General features: G+C 45.1%; 1 protein-coding gene across 2 annotated transcripts in view; it reads right to left on the reverse strand.

Moving 5' to 3' along the window:
- SLC5A9 (solute carrier family 5 member 9) overlaps nt 1–26,960 on the reverse strand; it is a 763,977-nt gene that overhangs the window by 131,931 nt on the left and 605,086 nt on the right. For both annotated transcript variants that reach the window (XM_069232707.1, XM_069232706.1), the window contains 2 exons: nt 7,720–7,870; nt 6,027–6,195 (listed from right to left, as the gene is read on the reverse strand). In XM_069232707.1, coding sequence (XP_069088808.1) covers nt 6,027–6,195; nt 7,720–7,870 — 320 coding nt within the window. The remainder of the gene's footprint in view (nt 1–6,026; nt 6,196–7,719; nt 7,871–26,960) is intronic.

Raw genomic sequence — 26,960 nt, forward strand, 5'->3', positions numbered from 1 at the left:
GAGAATAGAGAAATGTATGTAATGGCAAGCATGAAGTAAGGGTTTGGAGACCGAAATAGTGTAGTCTCTGTAGAATGACCACAGCAAAAGTTGACTGAAATGTGTAAAGATGATTTATTCGAAGAAAGAATGAAAGGTAAGAGAAACTGATACATTTAAGAGTCTTGGGCCACATGTACAAAGCATTTTTCTATGTCGCAAATGGGCCCGATTCACAGAATCGGCCCATTTGCAACTAGAAAAATGCTTTTTGAGATGATCAAAGCCCAAATTGCTATTCGATAACTTGTTACCAAATCGCTATTTGGGGTTTGCCATTCAGTATTAGGAAGGGGTGTGTTGAGGGCATCCCTTCCTGATACCAAATGGGAAAGGTATGTAGGAATGTTTTGCAACCGGAATGCGGTTGAAAAACATTTGCAGTTTACTGCCAATAGAAAGTTGGTGGAAACCTATACACAAATGAGAAGGGATCCCTTTGAGAATGGTGGGGTAAATATTTTTTAAAAGCAGATAGTCGACCCACTGACCACTGCCTACTCTTTAAAACTTAAACATTTTATTTTTTTCTTGTTGAACTCATCCCGTTTTCATTTAAGGAAAATGGGCTGCTTTTAAATAAAGAAAACATTGTTTAATTTAAAAGAAATCACAGACATGATGGTCTGCTGAACCTTGTGATGGCTGAGATTTCCAATGGGTTGCAAATGGCGACCTACTTAATTAATATTTATGAGGGATAGTCCTTTTGTTCCCCACTGGGAATAAAAAAACCTCAAAAGAGTTTCATACATTTGAAATTGTGATTTCCTAATTGCCATTGGCTTGAAATCGCAATTAGCAGCTTGCAATTTCAAACTTTAGTACAAGTGGCCCTTAGTGTGAAAAAAGAGAAAACAGGAAGGCCAGGAATTAGACAGATTATTAGGGTCTAAACAATGTTTATTAAGAAATGGAAAACAATAGTGAACTAAGGAAGAAGGCAAGAAAAAGCGATATTCCGCTACCAAATCCAAATTTCACTTAGATGATTTAATCAAAGTCAAATTTCAATTTGATATACTTTCCACAAAAATACTGCTTTTTCTCTTTCTAAATCTAATGCTAGATATTATGGAAGCTGGAATAACATAAGTAAGCTATAGCCTAAGTATCTTAAAATCAAAAAAGATTGAGCTAAAATTGAATCCATTCTACAAGCTGACTCTTTTCTCGCTTTCAAAGATGCTTAAATCTTGGATTAATTCACAAAATATTATACCATCCTCTCAACTCTTGAGTCAATCCCCTACCAAGATGATATACTTCATTATTTATCATCCAACAGAGTTCGATAGTCATACTGATTTCTCCTCTGATATCACAGCAGTCAAATTGATTAAAATAGGAAAAGATCCCTGTCCCGATGGGTTGCCTATTGAATTTTATCTTCATATTTATTTCCTAAAATTCATCAATTATTTTTCTATTTTATAAATCCCAAATCAGCCGGGGATTCCTTCCAAGATCTGATCGCCTCATACCCAAAGATGCCAGAAACGCTAAGCTATGTAAGAGCTATACATTAATTTCCCTAGTCAACTCTGATTACATAATTTTGCCCAAAATAGTGTTCTTCGTCTTGACCATTTATTGTCAGCCCTCCTAGGAAAAGAACAATTGAGCTTTATCAATACTAGACATACCGCAGTTAATACCAGGCTATTCTTTATTTTTTACATAAATCCAAATCTTATAAGGAATTGTTGACAGCTATCTTGCTAGATGGACTTTTATTTTTCAAACCCTCTCTTGGTTTGGTTTTGGTCCCAATGTTATTGATCTGGCCTCACTTCTATTTGCAGCCCCCAAAATTTCAATTTTATTTAATTGTTTAATCTCCTTCGCATTACATACAGGTGCTCAGCAGGGATGTCCCGCTCTCCTTTACTTTTTATTCTCGCACTAGATCCCTTTCTTGCAAAGATATGGTAAAACCCTAATTTACTTGCATTTCACTACGTTGTGTTTATGTTGAAGATATTTTATTTTTTATATCCAATCCTGATTCCTCCCAGTCACCATTTCTTTTAGAAGTTAATAGTTTTAAAGCTCTTTCAGGTTATAAATCTAACTCAGACACATTTGATGTTATCCCACACTTTATACTTCAAACACAATTTAATTTGATCTACATTTGTGTGGGATCCATCTGTCCATCCAAAATCAAATGTACAGGCTTTTGGTTTACAGACTCTATTAAATAAACAATTTCCTTAAACTTACATAGAGTTATAACTAAATTAACATAGTTAATCTCCAGTCAGCATTCTTTATTTTGTCCTGGTTTGACTCCACTAAAATGATGCTTGTTCCTCTTGCTCTCTTTATTCTTTCCACAGTTCTTAATAATATCCATCTCAATTCTTTAAAAACATGTATTCCATTTTATCTTAATTTCTCTGGAATAATAAAAAAACATGCATGGCTCTCCTTAAACAATATAAAGAATGAGGAGGTATCAATTTTCCAGATTTTGAGTCCTTTCATGATGCTTTCATTCTTAAACAAACTTCACATTATTTATCAGATATACATGTAGAATACTCCTCTCTTTGGTTAGATATGTTAAAAATGTATTTATACATCGTTTTTCCTAATGAGAATTCTTGTCTTTCACCCAAAAACATACCTTCCTATCTATAAAACTATTTACAACTATTATTCCTTTCTCAACTTTCAGTCAAAGAGCACATTTTTAATTCATCCATATGGTATAATCTTAGAGAGAAAAAGGGTTACTTTGCGTTCATCAATTTATTCAGCATGATTATTTTTTCCGTTCGATCAAGAACATTTTTGTTTTAACTTGCCTCTCATTTATAATGAAAACTGTAATTCCTTAATTAGTGCTATATCAAAAGAAATGGTCACACTCCCAACACAAAGTTCCACTCATCCTCAAAATCCACAATTGTCAAACTTTCTCTCATCATCCCCTCAACCTTTTTATTTTTAGAGTTTTCAATGCATCCCAGATAACAGAGATAAGATAGAATTTGAATTGCAAAGGAACCTGACTTCAACATATATTGGCCCTCTATACTATAGGACACAAATATAGCTCAAACTTTGCAGAACATGTTGATCAGCTCATACAACTCAGACCTTATTTCTTATCTATAACAGAATTATGGTTACCCAAGTTGCTTTAAGTAAAATGAACGCTATCACTTTACCCTCTTGCTGGCCAATGTGAAAATATTCACTCTCATCTTAATCATATTATTTTTTTCCTCTCCACGCACATATGTGGTTGTAAATATGGAAACAAATTAACTCTATTTTTAAGACTTATGTACATTTTGTCCTTTACAAATATATTTTTAGTTAGCCTTTCAGACATTTGGAGTGGCTGTTCAATCAATATTAATATTGTTTATTTATTAATTGTTGCTTTTCAGCAGAAAAAAATCCTTGCATGTCCCTTTTTCATGCCTGGTATTACGGCTTATGCTATTATCATAGACTTGATGGAGTGTATGTTCAGTCTATTGTTTTTTCTGGATTCATCCTCGTAGAGATTTATTTCTCATCAACCTTCTATTTAAGGAGTTCCCAATCCCCTTTGAATTCCTGCTACTAGTTTTATTTTATGACTGCAATATTTAATTGATGCTATACTTTTATTGATGGTGTATTCTACACTTATATATCTTTTTCTCAACATTCTCCTATTTAGTCTATATAATTTCACTCTATTTTTCATTTGCTGTAATATTAGCTTTTCCCTTTTTTCTGTTTTCTTTTTCTCCCTCTTTCTCTTGTTCTTTCCTCAAATGAATAGGATTTTTACTTAGCATTATATTTCAATTACCTATTATACCATAATTAGTTATCATGCTCGCTTTACTATTTCTGTACTACTCTATATGATTGTATAGTTATCAGTGGGCTTTATATAATACATTTCCTTTTTCAAAATTTATAAACAAATGTTCTGGCTATCTAGTATACAGTCCAACTGTCCTTGGAAAGAGGAAAATCTTGCCCAAAATTGTGCTGACTTCAAGGACACACGACATTGAGACCAATACATTCTGCTGGGTCAATATTATTGTCAAAGATAATCAAAGTTTGGAGGAAGGCTTGTGACCTTTGACATTTTGTTGCATTGCGCTGAACAAACAAAGCAGGAGGATGATTCTTCTACATATCTGAGCCAGAGTGTGATGTCCAAGGGGAGTATGGAATGTGATGCCTTCTGATTTTGGTAGAATGACTTTGAAATAGGACTACACCTTCTCACACCAATGTGCATGAGTAACTGATGAATATATCTTCTCACCACAATGTACAAAAATAAATGAATGGAGTTGAATTCTAACCATTAGTTAGAAACCGAGCTTTCATTATAGCATATTACATCCAAACGTTTGCTTAGGGGCTTCTTGGGGTAGGGCATACAGGAATCAAAGTCCTTTCTTCCAAGGAAATTATTTGAACTTATATTTATAATTTGATAGACAGGGTTTCTGTTTGCCACAGAGCATGTAAAAGTGATCAGCATGATTGAGATCTCAATTGCAACCTGCAACATTATATTACTGAACAAATAGAGCTTATTAGTTTTTAATGCAAGGGTTTTTTATTCAATCCATCACTTTTAAAACACACAAAACAAATCCTTTTTCTAAAACATGCGCGCAGATTTTTTTTTTTTCTCAGTAACAATGAAAGGTTTGCATTTTCAGTATGTTGGCCTAGGAAACATTCAGGCCCATATTTATACTTTTTTAGCGCCACATTTGCGTAATTATTTTACGCAAAAGCGGCGCAAACTTGCAAAATACAATTGTATTTTGTAAGTTTGCACTGTTTTTGCGTCAAAAAGTGGCGCAAATGCGGCACTAAAAAAGTATAAATATGGGCCTCAGTGTGCTTTAAACTGCTATCACTGTAAGTGAGTTGCAAGATAAAAAATTACTTTATGTGTGAGATACATGTGATTTACAATAAGGGAAATCCTTTGCATATAAGTCTATGGCCCTGATTTAAGAGGGCCTGCAGCCATATATTGCCACATTAACATCATTTTTTAATGCTAATGTGGCAATATAATGGCAAAAACACTGCGCCATATTTACTAAGTCGCACAATGCATGCATTGAGCCACTTTGTAAACCCTTGTGCCACATTATGCCTGCACCAGACATAATGTATACAGTGGGGGCGTTCCCCCATTAGGGGGCCACAAAAATGGCGCAATGAAATCTAAAAGATTTCTTTGTGCCATTTCTAGTGGCATTTTTAACGCCTGCACAGAGCAGGCATTAAAAGGAGGCACATCATTGTTTTCAGTGGGCCTCAATGTGCTTTTCAGGATTAATGTGAAAATGTTTGGCGCTAATTCTGCTTAAGGGCCAAACTAGCATCAAAAACTATGATGCTAGTTCCCTAACTACCAACATGGTGCTCTGTATGTTAAACAAAGCAAACACATGGTGGCTTTAGGGAGGCGCTAAGGGGTGCAAGAAAAGTGGCAATGCATTGGATGCAGCACCCTTTCCTTAAATTTGGCCCTAAGTGCTGTTTATGTGCATAGGTGTGTGCATGATTGTCACAAATGGTGAAGTGTGAATGGGCGCACTTGGGTATTTTCACCTTGCGCAGCAAAAGCTCAAGATCAGTCTCTTGTTAAACAGCAATGAAAGAACAAAAGTTGAAAGTTTCCTATAAGCATGTTCGAGCCAAGAACATCTCCCTTTCCACTGCTGTTGTACATTGAAGTCAACCGAGCATTGTCATGAATATAACATCTTCTTTGAGAGGAGTGCTACCTAAAAGGTATTGTATGTGTCACTCTATACCATAGGAAGGCGGTGCATGTCTCACTGTGTATTATGACATCACATCCCTCTCACAACTATAATATAAGCTGACCGTGTTTATCGGTTCCCTCTTCTGTCAAACAGCAGCTATTATTATGAGAAATCAAGAACAAGATACCGCAGAATGTGTCACCTTCATTGATTCATATTACTTACAGGTTCGTTGACTCTTTTCCAAAAGATAGCAAGAAGAAAGACTGCAGTGACTGGCGGGGACAGGAAACTGGTCATAGACTGCATGTAGTCAAATAGCTTTCCACTGTTGGCTGCCTGAATGATGGGTATCCAGAGAATACTGACACCAACAAGTATAAGTATGAATACTCTTGGGGAAAAAGGTTGAAAAACAGAAAGTTAAAATGTATTCAAATACAGTATGAAATACAGAATCATTGAGAACGCTACATTTATAACTTTCTAAGAAGAACAAGTTTGAGTCAGGACTTGATAACCAATTAAAATGACAATGCATAATGAACAGCGTTTTTGTCATACTCTGAGGCGTAAGAGATCAAGAATTGCTGGAGATGGTGGAACTGACATCTGAGCAGAAGCGGACAAGAGCACAAGATGGAGATGGGTATTAAAATATGTATGATTGTGGGGCCATAGATTGTTAGAAAAGTGCAGACCTTTTATTATAATGAAATATCCACTTCAGGATACGAAACGAAGTTTAGGAGAAAAAAAACCTAGACCAAGTGCAGGTGGAATTCTTTCAGGGTTGAAGAACCATATTTTGTGTGAAAGGTGGCTAATGGCAACTGGCAGCAGACCAGCTGGCTTCACTCAAACGGTTTATCAGCAGCACTGCAGGTTAATGCCATGCAGCAGGAATTGAATGGGCAGATTATAAAGAAGAATCTCTAGTCTAATATATTCAGTTAGTTGTTAACTAACATCGTTACCGTAGAAAGAATGGTCAGAATAGCTCAGTTCTATTCCCTCCTCCTGCCCTCTTCCAGATAAAGGTCAGTTTGAAAGCAGCTGCCATACTTTCAGCTGGCCACAGGTCAGACAGCCTGCCTTCCCTGTCAGCCTGCAATACTGCAATCTCTTTCACACTGCGTGGCTCCCTCTCACAGTGGCAGACTTGGTGGAAACACCTTCTGATGTGGAGTGGAACACAATGAGAATTCTGGCCTGACCTGGCCCATTTTGAAAGCCCATCCTAGAACTTTCACTCCAGACCTAACCTGTGTAACATAATCCATTACCACAATCACTTCTTCATTGCATTATTTTTCAGGGGTACCGTAGGAGTGTGCTGCAGCAGCACATTTTAGCTCGACATTCCAGCAGCACCTTTGGACTCCACATCCAACTGTCCAACTCTTAGGCCATTCTCAATGGTTTATATTGTTTCATTGGTGGAGGTGAAAGTAAACAAAAAAGCCAGACAGGGTTTTCTTCTGCAGATGCACCAGTACTGGCATGAGTGATACTGTGTCTACACTAGGTTAATATTTATCAGTACCAGTGGGCAACTGATAGTGATTCTGTGCAATACAATAAGCAATGAGTGGAGGAACTTAGTGTATAATACCAGCCAATAAAAGGGAGAAAAGCATCATTTGCTTACAAGAGGATTACTACACAACATTCACAGTGAAGCTCTCTGTGACATAAAAGTTCTTAAATGAAGAAGCAAAGTATGCTACAAATAATACCACTTCCTGCATCATGCAAATCCTTGCACCACCAAACACTAATTTATCCTTAGAGGTGCTAAAACAACAGTATGACAACTCAATATGAAGGGAGAGCTTAAGAATCATTTACTCTACTCTGAAAATGTAAATTGTATGACCCTCCATAAAGACGCAATTCCATACGACTGCATACCAACCTGCCAACTATCATGAGCTCCTGCTCAGATGCTTTCCTGCGTATCCTCTGCCAAATGTCAAGAGTAAAGAGAGTGCTACTACTGTTGAAGATGGAAGTGAGTGAACTCATAAGGGCAGCCATTAGGACAGCGATCATTAAGCCTCTCAGGCCTGTAGGAAAAAGGAAAAAGACACATTGCATGAATCAAGTATAACCAACACTTCAACAATGCCCAAATATTAACATTGTCAATTTACAAATGTACATGTATTTATTTATTATGTCATTTATGTGATTCAGTACCAGTGCTAATACTGTAAAAACAATATGTTGGCCAAACAGTGAATGACCTCGGTACATAATTCAGGAACAAAAAAATCAGCAATAATTATTAAGAAACCTGCTCAGCCTGTAGCCAATCATTTTAATTTTGTGTACCAACTTGCAAGCAGATTTAAATATTTTCCCTGTAGAACATAACTCCAATGAAGAACTACTGGACTGTCAGCTATGCAGCCACTGAACAAACAACTGAAACGTTGTAGTGGAAATATATTTTTGTTCTTTGGTAAGTCCATCTGTTTGAGTTACTTCTGTATGTATATGTGTATGTATAAGGTCGCCACTAGGTAGTTATAGTTAGGATTTTTTTTTACCCTAGACCGAACAGCTTTGGTTTTGCCAATAACTTTGGCGTCGCTTGAAAAACCATCACAACATTTTCCAAACTTATACTTTGGTCAGTTCAGCTGCTTTCTTGAAAGCTTCAGGGTGATCTGTCAAGCGAGGGCTGATAAAAAGGTGGGTTTCCCAAACACTTTTTCTGCATTCTATGTCAACGGGATTTTTCACAATTTTTATCACAACTACAGCCCGAACCACTGAATGGAAATGCACCAAATTTGCCAGAAAGCTAGATCTTGGTCCTGAAAGCATGCTTTAAAAATTAGTTTTGGTGAAATACGAGTTTAAAAAAATAAATATATAGGGACACGGATCCTCCACGAATCTGAATGTCCCTGTGCAGATACCAGATTGTGTGCCAACACTTCAAGCAGGAAGTGTTGGCAGCCATCTTGGGACTCGGCTTTAGCTGGGTCCCAGGAAAAAAAAAGTAAAAAAAAAAAAAAAGTACAAAAAAGAAAAGGGTCCAGGGTAGTGACACGGTGACCCCTTAATTCTGGTGCTGGGGTCCCCGAGGGACCACACCAGGGCTTAAAAGCTTTTTTATTCAATAAAAAATAGTAGAAAAATGAGTGGATTTGTGGATTTTTCTGATGTTTAGAAAAATTGGTGTTTTTCAGCCCTTTTCACAAAGTCACCGAGTGGGCCAAGTCCCGGGGGCATGTGAGAAATAAGGAGGTGGTACACAGGGCCCCCCTCCTGGGCTTGCCAAAGCCCAGAAACCACAACCTCCCCAGGGGGATGATTTAGATGTCTGAGGGGGGACTGTGTGCCCCCCCGCAGTCCCAGGGACCGTCACTTATCCAGGGCTAAAATCTCATTAAATGTGGAGGAGGGACACCCGACCCCTCCCCAGCCCCGGGGACCACCAAACTAATGAAATGCAGAGGAGCTGCCCGGTCCCTTGGCAGCCCTGTGGACCGCCACCTCCCTAGGACTTCAAACAAATAAAACATGGGGGGGCACCTAGCCCCCCTGCAGCCCCAGTGACGGCCTCTTCCCTGGGGCTAAAATCTCATTAAATGTAGGAGGGGACACCCAGCCCTTCCACAGCACCAGGACCACCACCTCCCTGGAAGAGGAGGTTTCCTCTGTTTTCCTGCCTGCAAGAATCAGGCTGGGAAACATTGCTCTCACAGACAGCAATGCCGGCACCCATAGGAGGTGGGGAGCTGCCTGGGATAGCAGGAGCTTTCAGGCTCCCCCCTCGGTCCCCAACATTGTGACTGTATGCTTCACATGGCCAGGACACAGTAGATGGGGTCCCTTGGGCTGAGATCAGCCCTGGGGGGGGGGGAAACAGGTGAGGTGACTAACCCTCAATGCACACAGCTGAAGGCCATGTGCAGTGCAGGTTTGGGTGGTTACAGGGTAGGCTGCAGGTCCTGGTAACAGACCAGGCCTTTTGGCCAACCACCACTGCACATGGCCAAAGGCAGTGATTAGCAATGGGTTGGGTGGTTATAGAGGTTTGCCACAGGACCTGACCACAGGCCAACAGTTACTGGCATTCATCGCTGTGCACCGTCAAATGGCGTGTGCAGCGCAGTGTTGGGTGGTTGTAGGGGTTGGCTGTAGGCTCAGTGGCCAACCCTCACTTCGCATAGCCAAAGACTGTGTGCAGTGCAGTGTTGGTTGTTATAGGGGTTGGCTGCAGGGCAGGCCACGCCCTGCGGCCAACCACTGCCACACATTGCGATAGGGCCAAATGTGGTTGGATGAAAATATAGTAACGTATAGTAATGAAAATGACTTCACATTTTTTAAAAATTGCAAATTTTCGGGGAAAAAAACAAAGGTTACAGGGACTTTACAGTTAGGAAATAGAATGAAAAAAAACATAGAAATTCAATGAAAAAAACAAAGAATACAGAGATGTTACAGTTAGACTTACATTTCACACGTATAAACCTAGTGAAATTCAGAAGTTATAGTTACCACAGCTAACAATAACTTACACCCCCGTAATGTACTGCTTATGATATCACATATTGCATCACTTAAGACATGGTATGTGACATCACTGATGATATCTCAAATGACATCACTGATGACATTATCCAAGAAAAAGCTCAGGTACCCACTCATGCCCCAATACAAACAATTGAACATACACACACTCAACTACTCACATACTCATTCACAGACCCTTAAGACTACTGACAATGTGAATTTCTATGGTTTAGTATGTTTAAAATGTGAGCCTTAGTATAACATCACTGTAACCTTTGTTTTATTAAGTGAAAAAAAAATATATCTATTCACTTAAAGAAAGCAAAGGTTACAGGAACATTATAGTTAGGAAATACACATATATATATATATATATATATATATATATATATATATATATATATGCATATATATATATATATATATATATATATATATATATATATATATATATATATATATTAATATGTGACAGAACAACTAGGTCCTAAATAACTATATCCTAAACCACTACTGCTAAACAACTAAAAAGTCTCTACAACTAAGTACTGAACAACTACTGTTTAAACAGCAATTGTGCCTGAATAACAATTGCCTGAACAACTAATATATATATATATATATATATATATATATATATATATATATATTCTAAACAATTAATAAACCATAAAAAACAAAAAGAAAACCTTACCTTAAAATTAGTTCTTCACAATTGTTGTTTAGACAGCAGTTGTTCAGTACTTAGTATTAGAGACTTTTGAATTGTTTAGCAGTAGTGCTTCAGGCAAGTAGTGGTTTAGACCTAGTTGTTCAGGATGTTTCCCCATACAAATACAGCCTAGTCGCTGTAGGTTCTTGTTCTAGATTCCTGTGAGTATGGCAGCAGCAGTAATCTGATGCTCAAACTGTTATAAAAGACTTGCTGTTCTTTATCAGTACATATGTAGTTGCAGCACTCCATTTAGACCAGGGCCCTGCATTTGCCTCTAAGGCATTTAGGGACACCATGGGGATGATGAGTGTTGAACTCCATTACTCCTCACCATACCATCCCGAGAGAAATTTGGTCGTGGAGAGGCAGAACCGTGATCTAAAGCAGTCCTTCACAGCTAGGTATTAGGGCCTTGTTGCAGCTGGCTTCATCACCTATATGGGGTCCAGAGAGCATTGAATAATCTGACAAGACGGTCCTTGGCGGGGCAGACTCCCTATGAGGTTCTCTTTGGGATACCTATGTATGTCCCAGATCTTGATAGCTCTGGTACGGTGGCAGCAGAAACACCCTTTGACATAAATGAACGTCTGACTGTCTTACAGGAGCTTCAGCAATTTTGTGATGATAAATCCTCCATCAGTGCTGCCACCTTAGGAATAAGGGATATAACACCAACTTCCACTGTCTGGATTCCTAAAGTTGGGGATCTGGTTCATGAAAATATTGCTGTGAAGAAGCAATTCGGTCCATCCTACAGAGCACCTGTCTCAGTCCTGGGAGTACAAGGTACCAGAACTGTTATCTTACCACTGCTGCCTGGTTCACGAGGAAACCGATTTGTTTCAATTGACAATGTCAAACTACACCATGTGGCCGATTCTGAAGAGTAGACCCAGAGGTCCCTTGGGTAGATCCCGATCCCCTCTCACTACCCAACAGGCCATACCTCTTCAGAATACAGTGACCAACTCTACTGTGGACTATGCAACGATGTCAAATAATGCTACAAATTCCTCCTCGAACATGGGGAGGGCGGAAAATTAGCTCTTGCTGGTTCCTGTTACCACTTCAATGACAACTGCTGTCCAAGATTTGGCCATTTTATACACCAATACAACACAGACTGATGGTACCATCTGCTAAGAGCCTCCACGCGAAGTGGACCCATCTACAAGTACTGCACTTGCACCCGTGTTTGCAGAGACTGCCTCTGGTTACTTCATCGACATTGATGACTTTTCTTCAGACTCATCCACTCCAGCAATTGAAAATGTTTCAAAGACATGTAAGTTATATCTATGGCCTAAAACTAATTACTTAATATACCCCTGGAATTATCTATGGTTCAGCCTGACATTTTCTGCCTTATTTTTATGGACTGGTTTCGTGACTGTTTTCTTTTTGCTCATAAATGGTCATTACATTCCTGGACGCTCCTCTGCAGAGTCTGTGGATGAAGTCTTAACTCCATATCATTTCTCACACAAGATCCGCAGAGACTTGTCCCCGGTGAACATTTCAGCTGTACCCATTCCTGATGGGATTGTGTGGGACAAAGTTCCATTTGAAATATACGGGCCCAGTGAGGTTCTCCAAATCCCATATGTATTTAAAATATCTATGAAAAATGTCATTTCACCCAGTGTTGTATCTGATGATTGGAATGTCCAGATAGTTGATTCTATGTTAACTGAAATGAAGGACTATTCAGTATTTGAAAGTGATGATGTATATGTATATACAATGAATTACGGGGAAATGTTCTGCTATAATAATTGGGGACATTACTACCTGCACCGTGCAACTAGACATAGACCAGTACTCAATTATACACAGTGGGAACATTGTTCGACACCACCAGTGGGAAGCCTGAAAAGTTATTTAGAGAAGTTTACTTATTTTTCTGTAGTCAATAATGTTAAGGTACACTGTTCCAAAAATAAACTGTAGTCCTAGGGGATCACTGGTCTCAGGAGCGAGAGCCCTCAAGCATCACAATGGATGATTAGTATCATCATCGGGAAATGCTCCTCACCAGGCTGGCACTGCAATGCCTGATGGGCACCCCAAGCGGGGGCTCTAGACCATGCTCATCTAATCGTGACTGGTGGAATCTACTGTGCAGTCAAAGATGCTTATATTCAGGCACCAGTAAACAAAAGAGAGGTCAAGATGAAGACCAAGACTAAAACCAAAAAATTTAAAGTCATATGTAAAGTATAATGCTCAAATTACTTTCAAAAGAACTCTGAGATTATATTATTTTTTTTTAAGTAATTTGAGCATTATACTCTACATATGACTTTCAATTTTTTGGTTTTAGTCTTGGTCTTCATCTTCATTATACTGATTAAATTATGATGTTGATTGTGAGATGAATAACCAATTTTAACTATTTTTTTGACCTCTCTAATCGGCATATTTAATTTACCTATAAGTCCCAATACCCAGGGCCTGTAAATTAAATGCTACTAGTGGGCCTGCAGCGCTGCTTGCACCACCCACTGAAGTAGCCTGTCAAACCTATCTCAAGCCTGCTAGTGCAGGACCTGTGTGCACAGTTTTCTGCCAAGCCCAGAACTCCCCTTTAACTACATGTAAGTCACCCCTAAGGTACGCCCTAGCTAGCCCTGTGGTCAGGGTGCCATGTATGTATGTAGAAGGCAGGACATGTGCCAGGTTGCGTGGCCTGTCCTGGTAGTGACAAACAGCCTAACTTGGTGTCTCACTGCTGTGAGTGCTGCCTTCTCATAGGATTGCATTAGAAATGCCCTGCCTTATCTGTAAGGGGTATTGTCTGATTTATGAGGGGTAGCGTAGACATGTTTGGTATGGTTGTGATAGTGATGAGAAATGCTGCTTACTGGTGTAGGTTTATTTTTAATTACTATCACAGAAATGCCACTTCTAGAAAGTGCACATTTATTTGTGCTTATGACTCTGGTGTTTTGCAGCTTGCCTCCAATCCACGTCTCGGCAGACTGACAGTTAGGGCTTTGTGCATACTTTTCAGACAGCCTGAACACAGGGAGGGTGGAGGTGTCACAGAGGTGCATCTACATATTGTAAAACCTTCCTGGGCTGAGAGAAGGAAGAGGCGGGGCACACCTGCATTTGTAAAGGCTGTGCCCTGGCCTCGCACAATAGGGTTGTTTAGCCCCCACTGATGTTTGGAGCCAGTGCTGGAGAAGAGAAAGAGCACTCCAGAACCAGTTGGAACTGGTTGGAACCCCGTTTTTCCCCATTGCAAAACACACTGTAAACCTAGTATAAGTACAGGGGAATTTTCCCCACAATTTGGACATTATTTGGACATTCTGGAGACATTCTTGGAACTGGACAGAAGGCTGAGGGGACTCACCAGGGACCGCCATGGACTGCTGCTGTTGTGCTGACCTGTGACCAGACTTGCCACTAATTGCATTTTTCTTGTGCTGGCCTGTTGCTGAGCCCTGCCACCTCTACCTCCATTTTATTGTCCCCAGGGGCTGGGTGCTGTGCCCCTGTTCTTGTGACACCTGTACTGTTCGAGCGCTGGAAGAAGCGATCCTTCTCTGGCTCCACAACGCGAGGAGAGCACTGTGTAGACGAGTCCCAGTGCAGGCATCTTGTGCCTGAACAAGCGCCCTACTTGGTGGGCTGGAGCCTCCTCAGGTCACCCTGTCGACGATCTCCTCCACCCTTGCGATTCAGGAGCACTGGTTGGGATCGCAGCTGCTGCAAATTCACCGCCACGACCCGGTTAGGTTTTGTTTAGGGCATGTGGAAAGTACGCCGCCCTAAGGATCCCCGGGGGTACAAAGAAACGGAGCATCCAGGCTCCTACCCGTACCCCGGGGTGACACATTCGCTGAGGAGCGCCCCCGGGGCACGAACTGGCACCTCTTGTAGTGCGCTTGCCTCTCCACGGCTGTGACGAACAAAAATGCACCTTGCGCACTGTGTCGGGTGCGACTGCTGCCAGAGTGGAGTAGAGGTCTCAGCGAGACCCTCACTCCACCTGGCTCCAAGTCAACGAGGGAACCCACTACGAGGAGGGAGTCCTCAACAGAGTCTCCCCCTCCCCTTTTTGTGTTATTTAGCCCCAAAGGGATCACAAGAGGGTGGAAGCCTTGTTAGAGGCCCCTGCCTTGCCAGATCTCTACTGACCCCCCCGTCTTGCCGAGTTTGGACTTGCCCCCCCTCAGTGGAGAGGCCTGCAAGCCCAGGAAGGGGCTCCCTAGTGATCGTGGTCCAGAAATAATAAATTCAGGAGGTGTGTGCCGACCGCCCCTCGTCCTTAAGAGGCACGTGTGGCCCCCGTGAGCACATAGGAGCACCAGGAGGCCCCTACCACAACCCTCCATGCACTAGGAGTGGCTTGTTCTACAAAATAAGGTACTTTTGGGGACACTGGGTGGGTGGTATGCTACAGGGTGATTTTCTTAAGGATATACCTTTGCTACATGTTCCTTTTATGGGCATGACATGCTGATATGTTTTTTTATGACTTGTGATATATTCTCTAATGTTCCTTTTATGGGCATTTATGAGTGCATAGAATTTTTACTGTAATTCCTGACTACTGCTTATGTTGCAGAATCCTGAGTACTTACGTGTTCTAATGTGACAACTGCTAATTCTTGCAGAGTATTAGTAACTTGTGTAACAATCTGACAACTGCTAAGGTAGCAGGGTATTACTTATGTGTAATGTTGGTCTAATTATGTTTTGTGCAATACAGTTTATTTTTACATAGCTCAGTTTTGTGTTTACTTTGAGGTGTACAATTTGCATCACGTGTGTTGTGTGTGCTGTGCAAACAGTTTACACATAGCCTCCGGGTGAGGCCTGACTGCTCGTGCCAAGCTACCAAGGGGGTGAGCAGGGGTTATCTTGGACGTGTAACTCTCTTACACTGACTAGAGTGGATGGGTTCTGCCTGGCTTAGATGCATACCCTAGCCAACCAGAAATCTCATTTCTAACACTATGTAGAATGAGATATGGAAAATTTCTCAGATAGAAGCTGCTGCGCGTTTAAGGCAATTAGATAAGGAAAGGCTTTAGCAGTTGTAGATAACAGCATAAACATTCTGTCGAACAGGATTTACTCACTAACAAACATAGGCCCTCATTACAACCCTGGTATTAAATCCCGCTTTCCGCTGTGCAGAAGAACGCCAACCTACTGCTGCGGCCGCCAAATTCCGCTACAAGTATTATGACCCACAGCTCGGAATCCGCAACAATACAGACACCCACACAAGTCCGCCACACCAAAGGTCAGTGATAAACTGGCGATACCAAAACTGACACCGTCACGCCAACAGGAATACGCCCACAGTATCACGACCCACAAATCAACACGGTGGTCTTTCAACCGTGGTATTCCATTGGCGGTACACACCGCCGCACTCAAAATACACACACATTTACAAAAAACTACCACATTGGACAATTTGAAATACACACACCTCATACACATACACACACAACACCTACACACCCAATCCAATATAAAGCACACACCCCCATCACCCACAAACCCTTACAACCAAAAGTTAGAAAGAAGGCCAGAGACTACCTAAAACAACACCAGCATCCACAGACACACAACACCATCACTTACACAACATCCACGCACCTCAAACAACACACACCAACACATCCCCTCACACATCACAACAGACACCACCTCACGCATCACCCACACCACATCATGGCACCTCAAAGGCACCCCAGGTTCTCTGAGGAGGAGCTCAGGGTCATGGTGGAGGAAATCGTCCGGGTAGAGCCACAGCTATTCGGATCACAGGTGCAGCAGACATCCATTGCAAGGAAGATGGAGCTATGGAGCAGAATTGTCGACAGGGTTAACGCAGTGGGACAGCATCAAAGAACACGGGATGACATCAGGAAAAGGTGGTATCCAGACACCAGATTGCTGTACAGAGGACTGGCGGTGGACCCTCACCTCCTCCCCCACAACTAACAAAATGGGAGGAGCGAGTCTTGGCAATTATGCATCCTGAGGGCCTCGCAGGAGTAGTAGGAGGACTGGACTCTGGTAAGACATATCTTTACTACTCTATCCCCCACACCCCATCTGCATGCCATCACATACCCTCACCCTTACCCTTACCCTCACACCCAACACCCCAACAACCCACTGATACCCCACTAACACAACCCACACATCCCAAAACCAAGCCCTGCATGTAACACCAATGCATGGACACCCATCACCAAAGAATGTCCAATACAGAGACTCACTCATGCCCCAAAATCACCAATCACACAAGGACCAAGCCAATAATGCAATAACTATGCATTTACACCCCAACAAGACTCACACCCAACGTCACCGGACAGGAGGTGCCAGACATATCCAGTCCCCCCACAGAAGAGACCCACAGTGATGACAGCAGCTCTGCACGCCTGGTTCAAGCTGACAAGCCCGGCCCATCAGGGACCTCAGGACAGTCGGTTCACCTGAAACAGTCCCAACCCACCACAGAGCCTCCCCCCTCAGGAAACACCAGCACAGCACCCACCCAGTGGGCCCATCCCTCTGTCCCCAGGACACGTCAATCAGCTATGTGTCCACCGCTACAGGGAACCCAGGCAAACCCACTAACACAGGACGATCAGGGACCTGGGAGCAGTGGCAGTGGGCACATGGTTCAGGGTACAGACGCACAGGATAACAGGGAATCTGGGAGGACTGCTGTGCGACAGGGGGAGGACAGGCCCAGGGAACCCACTCTCCACGAGGCACTCTCCAACATCATGGGAGCTTACCACCATTCCCAGGAGACCATGTGCACGGTACTGGCCAAGTTTCAGGAGACCCAGCGGCTGCAGGAGGAACACTATCTGGGGATCAGGGAGGACTTGAAGTCCATCAACACCACCTTGGTCACCATTGCAGGGGTGCTGGCAGACCTCCTCAACACCAAGAGGGACACATTGGCACACCAACGGGCCCCTGACACTAGCCTGGATGATAAACAGCCCTCCACCTCCACCGGAGCTAGTGGGCAGGAGGCACTGCCACAGGAACAACAGGACACCAGCACCCCACCCCCTCTAGATGGAGAACCACCCCACAAACAGTCCCTGAGGTCCAGGAACAAGACAGAGAACAGTGCCGAGACCGCCGCCAGGAAATATGACCCCCCTGAATGTCACCCTTCTGTCCCACTATGTCACCCTGTCCATCCTTAAACTGCCATTGCTCCACTTCCTATGCCCCTTTGGACAATGCACCTGTGACTGGACTCTGCCATTGACATACCTCCACCATCACCCCAGCCCATTTTACAACCCCCTCTGCTTGTTTGCACAGGAATAAACACACTTCAATCACAAAACAATCTGGAGTCAGTCTGTGTTTTCACTAATGTGTAATTGCAACACCTCTGAAATTTAGCAATGTGAATGTACTTGTGCACATACCAATGTTACACAGCTGTAGGCCAGGAGTAAACATAGTAGAGGGCACAAAGTGGGACCCAGATCTGTGAAATGGAAGGTCAAAGTGACAAGTCAGTGTCCATACACTGAGTGGAAATGACAGACTTATGCTAGCTCCAACAATAGTATGAGATGTGGGAAGCAGTGACATCTTCCTACCTGTTTCTCACTGGAAGTATTGCATGATGATGTTGTTTCGGTTGTCGATATCTTCTTCTTCTGCCTTCTCTTCTTCACTGTCCACAGGCTCCACAGCAGCCACAAGACGACCATCTGGCCCATCCTCCTGCAGAAAAGGCACCTGGTGTTGCAAAGCCAGGTTTTGCAGCATACAGCAGGCCACGGTTATCTGGCACACCTTCTTCGGTGCGTAGTATAGGGAACCACCTGTCAGATGGAGTCACTGGAATCTGGCCTTCAGGAGGCGAATGTGCGTTCGATTATCCTCCTAGTTCACCCATGTGCCTAATTGTAGCGTTCCCCTGCCCTTGTCCTGGGATTCCTCACTGGGGTCAGTAGCCATGACAAGTTGGGGTAACCAGAGTCACCTGCAAAGGTCGAGGGACAACTGTTAGACACACACTAACCCTTAGGGACAACACCATACACAGACACCTATGTCAACTGTATTGGGATCTTGGCCTCACCTATTAGCCATACACGGTGCCTCAGGAGTTGCCCCATCACATAAGGGATGCTGCTATTCCTCAAAATGTAAGCTTCATGCACAGAGCCAGGATACTTGACATTCACATGGGAGATGTACTGGTCTGCCAAACACACCATCTACACATTCATCGAATGGTAGCTCTTCCGGTTTCTGTACACCTGTTCATTCCTGGGGGGGGGGACACATGCCACATGTGTACCATCAATGGCACCAATGATGTTGGGGATATGTCCCAGGGCATAGAAGTCACCTTTCACTGTATGCAAATCCTCCACCTGAGGGAAAACAATGTAGCTGCGCATGTGTTTCAGCAGGGCAGACAACACTCTGGACAACACGTTAGAGAACATTGGCTGGGACATCCCTGATGACATGGCCACTGTTGTTTGAAAAGACCCACTGGCCAGGAAATGGAGTACAGAAAGGACCTCCACTAGAGGGGGTATCCCTGTGGGATGGCGGATAGCTGACATCAGGTCTGGCTCCAACTCGACACACAGTTCCAGGATTGTTGCACGATCAAGTCTGTATGCGATTGTGATGTGTCTCTCTTCCATTGTCAACAGGTCCACCAGGGGTCTGTACACCAGAGGATGCCGCCATCTCATCACCTGCTCCAGCAGACCTGCCCTATGGAGGAGAACAGCGAGCAGAGAGTCATCCAACATTGAGGTATCACAATGTGTTATTTGCAGAAACTTTATTAATCCGCAATGTGCTGGTATCTGTCTGTATTCCCGGCCTCGATAGGCGTGTCGCAGTTATTATCCATCCCATGTGGCCCCCTGAAATGGCGGCTGCCTGACCTGTAAGGTGGGACAAGGGGATATGAGGTAACTGCGCTGGCATTGTACACCATCACGGTGGGCGGTCAAAGACCACGGCGCAATTCTGCATTGGTTAACATTGGGCCATATGGGTCCCAGGAGCCAATGACAATGTACGCCGGTGGTGACGGTACGCACCGCCGCGGACGTGACCGCCATTTTCTGTCTGTTCACTCACCTGATACCTTACCTTCAACAGGAGAGGAGCTACTCTACAAGTGCTACTGTGACCAGTGTCTGGAAGCGACAATGGCTACAGTGTCTGGGGAAAGGGCCCCTGCCTTCACTTTGGAGGAGTTGGAGAAACTAGTGGATGGGGTCCTCCCCCAGTACACACAACTGTATGGTCTTCCAGACAAACAGGTGAGTACACTGTGAGCATGCTGCATGGGCAATGCCTGCTTTGAGTGGTGTGGATGGAAGATACATGGGGGGCTGAGGCCTGCATGTGCGGATGGTGAGTGTATGTGCGTCAGGGCATGGGTGGGAACTGGTGGGCAATGAGTATGATGGTTTCGGACTGGTGAGTAATTTCCTTTCCCCCTGTACCATTCCTCTAGGTCAGCGCCCACCAGAAGAAGGGTATTTGGCATGCCATCGCCAAGGACGTCCGGACCCTCGGGGTCTACCACAGACGGAGCACCCACTGCCGTAAAAGATGGGAGAACCTGAGCCGCTGGAGCAAGAAGACGGCGGAGGCCCAGCTGGGGATGGCCTCCCAACGTGGAAGGGGTGCTCGTCGCACCATGACCCCCCTGATCTCCCGGATCCCGGCGGTGGCGTATCCGGAGTTGGATGGACACTTGAGGGCATCACAGCAGCCACAAGGGGGTGAGTACACTCTCATTCAGCTGACTCTGCGCGCATAACGAGGTGTCTGGGTGGGGGAGGAGGCAGTGGGTTCACCTATGCCAGGGCAAACTTGGTAGGCAAGGTCCCTTGTGAGGAAGGCTATGTGGAACCCAACCCCACTAATGGTAAGAGCCACCTACACCTAGTCAGGCTCCTGTGACTTCCAGGTGAGCAGCAATTGGGCTTAGGCCTCGTACCCCATGGTCAGGTGAAATTTCTAGGAACTGTTAGTGCATGGCGTAGTGCAGAGGGCTGCTTCATGTGTGTTGTGTCCGCCAACCGTAGTGGTTTTGCATGCACTTAACATGTTTTTCTTCTGTCTACACCCCTCTTTTTGGTCTCCCTGTTCTTGTGTGCAATAGCATCATCAGGTGGAGGAGCATTGGCACCGGAGCAGGAGGGAGCTGCAACACACTTGGCCCAGGAGGGTGAAGCAACGGAGTCTGAAGCCACCAGTGGGACGGAGGGCGAGGGGAGCCCCATGGTGGGGACAGGAGCAAGCACCAGGGACAGGGACTCCTCCTCTGATGGGAGCTCCTCTGCATTGGCGGGCACTTCTGTGCCCACCGCATCAACAGGTACAGCTGCCACCCCCCCTACCAGCACTGCCCTCCCAGCATCCCCTCAGCGTGTGTCCCGTGCCCGCTCACCCAGGAGGGTGGGCATCTCCTTCGCCCCAGGCACGTCAGGCCCTGCCTCAGTCAGCCCTGCTGCCCTCAGTGAGGAGGCTATTGACCTCCTGAGCTCCCTCACTGTTGGGCAATCTACCATTTTGAATGCCATTCAGGGTGTTGAGAGGCATTTGCAACAAACAAATGCATACCTGGAGGGCATTCATTCTGGGCAGGTGGCCCAACAGAGAGCATTTCAGGCTCTGGCCTCAGCACTGATGGCAGCCATTGTCCCTGTGTCCAGCCTTCCCCCTCCAACTTCCTCCACCCAGACCCAATCCCCTGTACCTCAGCCTATCCCAAGCACAACATCAGACCAGCATGCACACACATCAACACACAAGACTGGCTCAGGCAAACATAAGCACCACACATCCCACAGGCACTCACACAAGCACCATCCCCATGCAGACATACCAACATCTACTGCCTCCACTGTGTCCCCCTCCTCCACGTCCTCCTCCTCCCTCCCTGTCTCGTCTCCACTCACACCTGCATGCACTAAATCCTCAGCCACTACCTCCATCATCAGCACGCTCATCACCACACACCGCTCATGTGCAATCACCACCCCCACTACCATTCACACATCCCCTGTGTCCTCTCCCAGTGTGTCTGTGAGCCCTCCTCCCAAAGTACACAAACGCAGGCACACACCCACTCAACAGCCATCCACCTCACAACAGCCTTGGGCCCATGCACCTTCACCCAAATGCAGCAGATGTACACCTCCTACAACCACTACCTCTTCCTCCACTCCCAAACTCCCTCCATCCTTCCATCCCAGTGTGTCTAAAAAACTTTTCCTGGCAAACCTTGACTTCTTCCCTACACCACCCCCGTCCTTCTCCTAGGGCCATGCTTTCCAGGTCCCAGCCCAGCACCTCAGCCACCAAATCCCCAGGCACAGTGGTGCCAGCAACGTCGGGGTCATCGAATGCGCCACCCATCAAGGCTGCCAGTGTGCCACGTAGTGAGGGCAAGGGCATTCCGCCACCTGCCAAGGTGAAAAAGGTGCCCACATCCCGGAGGGAGAAGCCGAAACTACCAGCCACCAAGGGCTCAGCAAAAACAAAAGAGGATAGTGGCAAGACAACTGCAGCACCATCAAAGGTGGGGAAGGGCCAAAAGCAGAAGAGCAGGTCAGGAGAGGGCATGGTGGCACTGACTGAGGGACCAGTGTCACACCTTCTGTCCACGACCACACCAACCTGTACGGCGGCATACACCGCAAGCTGCCCCGCCACCACAACTGCCACCTGCACCGCCACCAGCACGTCTACAGCCTCAGCGACAGTCCCCAGCCTCTTCCCCAGTGGGCAGCCGTCGGAGGCTGCAGGAGACGTCCTGCTGTGTCCCTCCGCAGGTTCTGACCCATGCACCGCCGCCACAGACAACGCCACAAGCACCGCCGCCACAGACACCGCCGCAAGCACCGCCACCGGCCCCACGACGTGTTCGGACAGTGGCAACACCGATGACATGGCTACCATCCCCAGTGGTCAGTCGTCCGAGGCTGGAGGAGAGTTCCTGGACCCTGGGCAGCTTCCATGAGGCATGACTTCCATCACTGTTTGTACCTGCAGGTGGAAGGCGAAGCCGCAGCAGTGAGGGGTATGTCGCTGCCTCCATGGCATATCATGCTACCTGTATCTCACCAATCTCGTGGCACACACACCCAAGGAGGGAATTGTACCGGCCACATTGCACGTGGAGCACTCTGGGCACCATGCCCCCTCCAGAACCAGTGGATAGATACATCCACTACCTCAGTCCTTGGCAGGATGAAGCACTCTGGGCACCATGCCCCCTCCAGAACCAGTGGAGAGATAGATCCACTACCTCAGTCCTTGGCAGGATGAAGCACTCTGGGCACAAGGGCCTCTCCAGAACCAGTGGAGAGATAGATCCACTACTTCAGTCCTTGGCAGGATGAAGCACTCTGGGCACAAGGCCCCCTCCAGAACCAGTGGAGAGATACATCCACTACCTCAGTCCTTGCCAGGATGAAGCACTCTGGGCACCATGCCCACTCCAGAACCAGTGGAGAATGACACCCACTGCCTCAGGCCTTGGCAGGATGAAGCACTCTGGGCACAAGGCACCCTCCAGAACCAGTGGAGAATGACATCCACTACCTCAGTCCTTGGCAGGATGAAGCACTATGGGCACAAAGCCTCCTCCAGAACCATTGGAGAGATACATCCACTACCTCAGTCCTTGGCACGATGAAGCACTCTGGGAACAAGGCCCCCTCCAGAACCAGTGGAGAATGACATCCACTTGAGAGACTGTGGCTTTGCACTCCCCAGGATACAGCAGTGGGCATACCACCCACTGGAGAGACTTGAGAGACTGTGGCATTGACCTCCCCAGGATAAAGTAGTGGGCAAACCACCCACTGGAGAGACTTGAGAGTCTGTGGCTTTGCATTCCCCAGGATAATGCAGTGGCAAACCACCCACTGGAGAGACTTGAGAGACTGCGGCTTTGCACTCCCGAGGATAATGCAGTGGACAAACCACCCACTGGAGAGACTTGAGAGACTGTGGCTTTGCACTCCCCAGGATACAGCAATGGGCATGGAGCCCCCTCGTGCAGCAGTGGCATTGTGCGTTCATCTGGCTGAGGTGCCCCCTCCCACTTCCCCTGAGGTGCCTGTATATTTTTGATCTGATGCCCCAGCAGTGTTCTCTCCGTTTCCAGTCAGGTATCTGGTGTGGGCTTCGCCCATGCATTTTGGGCCCAGTGGTCCACGGACAATGATTGGTACACTATTCGGACTTGTGTAGTTGGTGCACATATTTGTATATACTGAATTTTGACTATCTGATTTTTCATGATTACACTGGTTACAATCATTTCCTTTTGTCCTTGCATTCTTCCAGGGGGTGACGGGGTGTATATGTAATATTGCTGCATGTATTTGTGTGTATGTTGTTGTGGGTGAGGGTGGAGGTGGGGGTATTGAGTGTTGCGTGTGTGTGTCACTCTCTTCCCCTACCTCCCCTGTGTTGTGGGTGTAGTACTCACCGTGGTCGTCGATTCCGCCGTGGTCGTCGCCGCTGCCTTTCGTACTCCTAGTAGATGAGAAGATACACCAACATGGGCAGGACCTGTAACTCGGGCTCCATTGGTTTCTCGTTGGTTGTCGAGAGGTGAGTGTTTTCCCTTCTGTGTACTGTTTCTGCCGTGCTTTTGATCGTGTTGGTTCCATCCCAGAAAAGGTGGCGGATAGGCGTCTTGAAATACAGTGGGCGGTACTTTGTCCTCCGCCTGTCTGTTGGCGGTTACAACCACGTTGTTTGTTTCTACCGCCGTGGCGGTCCGAGTGTTAAAGTGGCTGTCTATGTTAGCGGTTTCCGCCATGGTCATGATCCCATTTTGTTTTCCGCAGGCCTGTTGGCGGTCTTACCACCGCTTTAACACCGACTGCCAGGGTTGTAATGAGGGCCTGAGTCTTCTGAAAAGGAGGCAAGCTCAGTTCAAGCCCTTAGAGAATCTTGGAAAGCAATATGTAGAAAGTCAAGTCCAGTACTTTCACTCCCAGGACAGAAGCAGCAACCAGCAGGCCAAAATAGTAAAACAGCAGGTGGAGTGGCAGTCCCTCCTACAGCATTCAGCTCTTGTTCCTAGCAGAATGTCCTCAGTCCAGAAGTGCTCTAACCATGTGGCATCAGAGTTCAAGAACTTATACCGACTTCTGTCTTTGAAATAGGTAAAATTTAACGAGAAGGCTTTGTATTGCACAATACCCTGCTTTTCTAGCCCCGGCCCCAGACACAGTCCAGGGGGTTGCAGGCAACTTTGTGTAAGAACAGGCACAGCCCTATTCAGGTGCAAATGTCATTTCCTCCCACTACTCTTGCTCTGGAGGACCCATCAGCCTGGTAAAGGGCCATCAGGATATGCAGGGCATACCTCAGCTCCCTTTGTTTGACTGTCTAGAGTGACTGCACAAACAGCCTAACTGTCATCCTGACCCAGACATGTTTTCCAGAGGCAGACAGAGGCACAGAACTGTTAAGTAAGAAAATGTCCACTTTTTAAAAGTGCCATTTTCAAACCTACAATTCAAAAACCAACTTCACCGATAGTTGTATTTTTAAATTATGAGTTCAGAGATACCAATGTCAATACCCCTATCTGCTCCCAATGGGGAATTTCACTTAATATTTTAAGGCAATTCCAATGTTACCCTACGGGAAAGATAGTCCTTTCAACACTGAGAAAAATGCATGTAGCAGTATTTCACTATCAGGACATGAAAAAAACACCAGTACATATTCTACCTTTTAAATGCACGGCACCCTGCCCATGGGGCTGCCTTGCGTCTACTTTAGGGGAACATTACAGGGAGTAAAAGATAATGTTTGGGCCTGGTAAGTGTGTGCACTTGTCAGGTTGAAATGGCAGTTTAAAACTGCCCACACAGACACTGCAGTGGTGGGTTTGAGACATGTTTACAGGGCTACTCTTCTGGGAGGCACAATCAGTGCTGCAGGGCTGGCAGTAGCATTTTATTTACATGCCCTGGGCACACATGGTGCATTATACCAGGGACTTACTTATTAGTAAATCAAATATGCCAATCATGGATAAACCAGTCACCAATACAATTTAGACAGGGAGCACTTCACTCTAGCACTGGTCAGTAGTGGTAAAGTGTCCAGAGCCCAAAGCTGGCAAAAACGAAATTCAGCACAGGATCAAAAAATAAGAGGTCCGAAGCAAAAAGGCACAGGAAATCACACCAAGAGCTGATAGGTCTTGTAGCGTTTTCCTGTTTTTATTGTAGGGAAAGTAGAAAGAGCACCTCACCCTATCTTCCAATTTGACAACTTTAATGTCCTTGCACAGTTACTTCTTTAATAATTTGACTGCTAAAGTTTCATTTATATTTTTATTGACATTATAAAAGTTGTTGTGAGTGCTGTAACATCTGCAGTAATTAGCAGTGCATGGTGAAGGCACGAGTTATAGTTGCCTTAGGGCACAATTTATAGTTACTTGAAATAACTCCAACTATATCTGCTGAATTTCTATGGTTTTGTGGGAGTAAAATTAGAACCTAACTATAACATCCCTGTTGGACCTGGCTTTTTGACAGGGACATCCCAAAACTTTTTGCCTCCTTCCTCCTATTTTTTCTGACCTGTTGTTGTTGGCTTTTGACCTCTGGGCACTTTACCTCTGCTAACCAGTGCTAAAATGCATATGCTCTCTGTGTAAATTGTACTACTGATTGGTTTATCCATGATTGACTATTTAATTTACTTGTAAGTCCCTGGTAGAGTGCACTACATGTGCCTAGGGCAGGTAGATTAAATGCTACTAGTGGGCCTGCAGCACTGGTTGTGCCACCCACTTCAGTAGCCCCTTAACCCTGTCTCAGGTCTGCCATTGCAAGGCCTGTGTGTGCAGTTTC

Source organism: Pleurodeles waltl, chromosome 4_2 (genome assembly GCF_031143425.1).
Source record: "Pleurodeles waltl isolate 20211129_DDA chromosome 4_2, aPleWal1.hap1.20221129, whole genome shotgun sequence".
NCBI classification, from domain to species: Eukaryota; Metazoa; Chordata; class Amphibia; order Caudata; family Salamandridae; genus Pleurodeles; species Pleurodeles waltl.